The sequence below is a fragment of the Frankliniella occidentalis genome, unplaced genomic scaffold (assembly GCF_000697945.3).
Source record: "Frankliniella occidentalis isolate FOCC.00 unplaced genomic scaffold, Focc_3.1 Scaffold76, whole genome shotgun sequence".
Lineage (NCBI taxonomy): Eukaryota > Metazoa > Arthropoda > Insecta > Thysanoptera > Thripidae > Frankliniella > Frankliniella occidentalis.
In genome coordinates, this window is record NW_026267206.1 from 368,579 (window position 1) to 370,685 (window position 2,107).

Sequence of the window (2,107 nt, forward strand, 5' to 3'; positions counted from 1 at the left end):
CAGGTGCAGATTCCATCGCGGCATTGAGCGTTGGGACCGCACGGCGAAGGATTGCATGGGTCTGTCTCGATCGGCTCGGCCTGAGGCGGAGGTCTCGGGAAGCAGTTCGTGAAAGGATCACCAGTGTATCCGTCTGGGCAGGTGCACGTCGGCGTGTGGTTGATGACGCTGCAGTGCGCGTTCGCACCACAGGAGCCTGGGCACGGGTCCCTACACTTGAGCTGCATACAGGCCAGGTTGCTGGCGCACTCGGCGTTGATGGTGCACTCCGGCCTGCAGTTGGGCGGCGAGCCGAAGTAACCGGGTCGGCACGAGCACGACGGGGAGTCGCCCACCCGCCTGCATTCTGCGTTAGCTCCACACGGAGATGGGACGCATGGGTCTACGTACACAGGCGAAGACTCAATTATGGGAGGTGGTGCTGCGGGAAAATGACAAGATTAACATAGATCAAATCGACCAAATCTCGTCTAGGACAGTAAAAATTGACTGGGATAATGCGTTGAAAAGAAATCGGCATTTGCTACTTACGCGGTATAGGGAAGCATCGCGTAAATGGATCTCCAGTGAAGCCAGCTCTGCAGCTGCAGATGGGGCTGTGGTTTCGAACATCGCATCTCGCGTTCTGAGCACAGGGCCCGGGACACGGATTTGTACACTTCTGGTTGATGCAAGCCTTGTCCTGAGGGCACTCTGAACTGACGGTGCACTCCGGCCGGCATCCTGGAGGAGTTCCAATGTACGTAGGTAGACATGAGCAGACACCCTGTCCGTTCACTTCTCTGCACTGACTGTTCGGCCCGCACGGCGATGGGTAGCACGGGTTTCTCGGTGGCGGATCTGCCTCTACAGGTTGAGGTGGTATATTATTGCAGAAGCGGAACGGATCTCCAGTGTAACCCGGCCAGCATGTACACTGCGGCAAGTGGTTCACCACCTGGCAGTCCGCGTTCTGGCCACATGTGCCTGGACAAGGGTCTTGGCACTTGTTCCGGATACAGGCTCTGTTGGACGGGCAGTCGGCGTTGATAGTGCACTCTGGTCTGCATCCCTCGTACGGGTTGCCGATGTACTCCGGCAGACAGGTACAGGAGCCTGCTCCGTTCTGTTCTCGGCAGATGGCGTTGGCCCCGCAAGGTGATGGCTGACAGGGGTTGATGTATTCCTGCACCGGGGCTTGCTGGATGATGTTGCACTGGACGAATGGATCGCCCGTGTATCCGGGCACACACAAGCATCTGGCTGAGTGGCTCACGACCCTGCACTCGGCATTCTGTCCACACGTTCCAGGGCACGGGTCGCGGCACTTCTGGTTAATACACGCCAGATGGGAGGCGCACTCACTGTTGCTTACACACTCCGGACGGCAGTTCGGGGGCGCACCAATGTAGCCCGGGTGACATGAGCACGAGGGCTGATCACCCGCGACACGGCACTCAGCGTTCGGTCCGCACGGCGAGGGACGGCAGGGCTCAGACTGCACAACGACAGGCTCTTCCACTGCAATTGAACCAAAAGTTAGATACAACCCATACGAAGTGGGCATTTACATTGTAACAAAAAAACCTCAGAGAGGTAGCTACTTACAAATTTGCTGACAGCGGATGAATGGGTCACCCGTGTACCTCGAAGGGCATGAGCAGATCGGATTGTGGTTTACGACAGTGCATTTGGCTCCAATTCCGCACGTTCCAGGGCACGGGTCTCTGCACTTCTGGTTACTACAGGCCTGCGTCAGCGGGCACTCGGAGCTCACTACGCACTCTGGGCGGCACGATGGCGGACTGCCAATGAAACCAGGGACGCACGAACAGACAGCCTGTTGGTTGATCTCCCTGCATTGGCTGTTGGGTCCACAGGGCGACGGGACGCACGGGTTTACATAGACGGGCTCCTGCGGCACGGGGCGGCACGACACGAAGGGGCTGCCCTCGGTACCCGCCGGACATGTGCAAGTTGGCACGTGGTTGATGACCTCGCACAGTGCCCCCTGGCCGCAAGTGCCTGGGCACGGGTCGCCGCACTTGAATCGCATGCAGGCCTTGTTCCTTGGGCACTCAGAGCTCATGATGCACTCCGGGCGACAGCCGCGGTACGGGTCACCCTG

General features: G+C 58.8%; 1 protein-coding gene across 1 annotated transcript in view; it reads right to left on the reverse strand.

Annotated features, from left to right (window-relative positions):
* The window catches only part of LOC113204179 (uncharacterized), a 194,435-nt gene that overhangs the window by 25,917 nt on the left and 166,411 nt on the right, over positions 1-2,107 (reverse strand). The window contains 3 exon segments of the mRNA XM_052268795.1: positions 8-421; positions 532-1,500; positions 1,588-2,107. The exon segment at positions 1,588-2,107 is cut by the window's right edge and continues 49 nt beyond it. Coding sequence (XP_052124755.1) covers positions 8-421; positions 532-1,500; positions 1,588-2,107 — 1,903 coding nt within the window.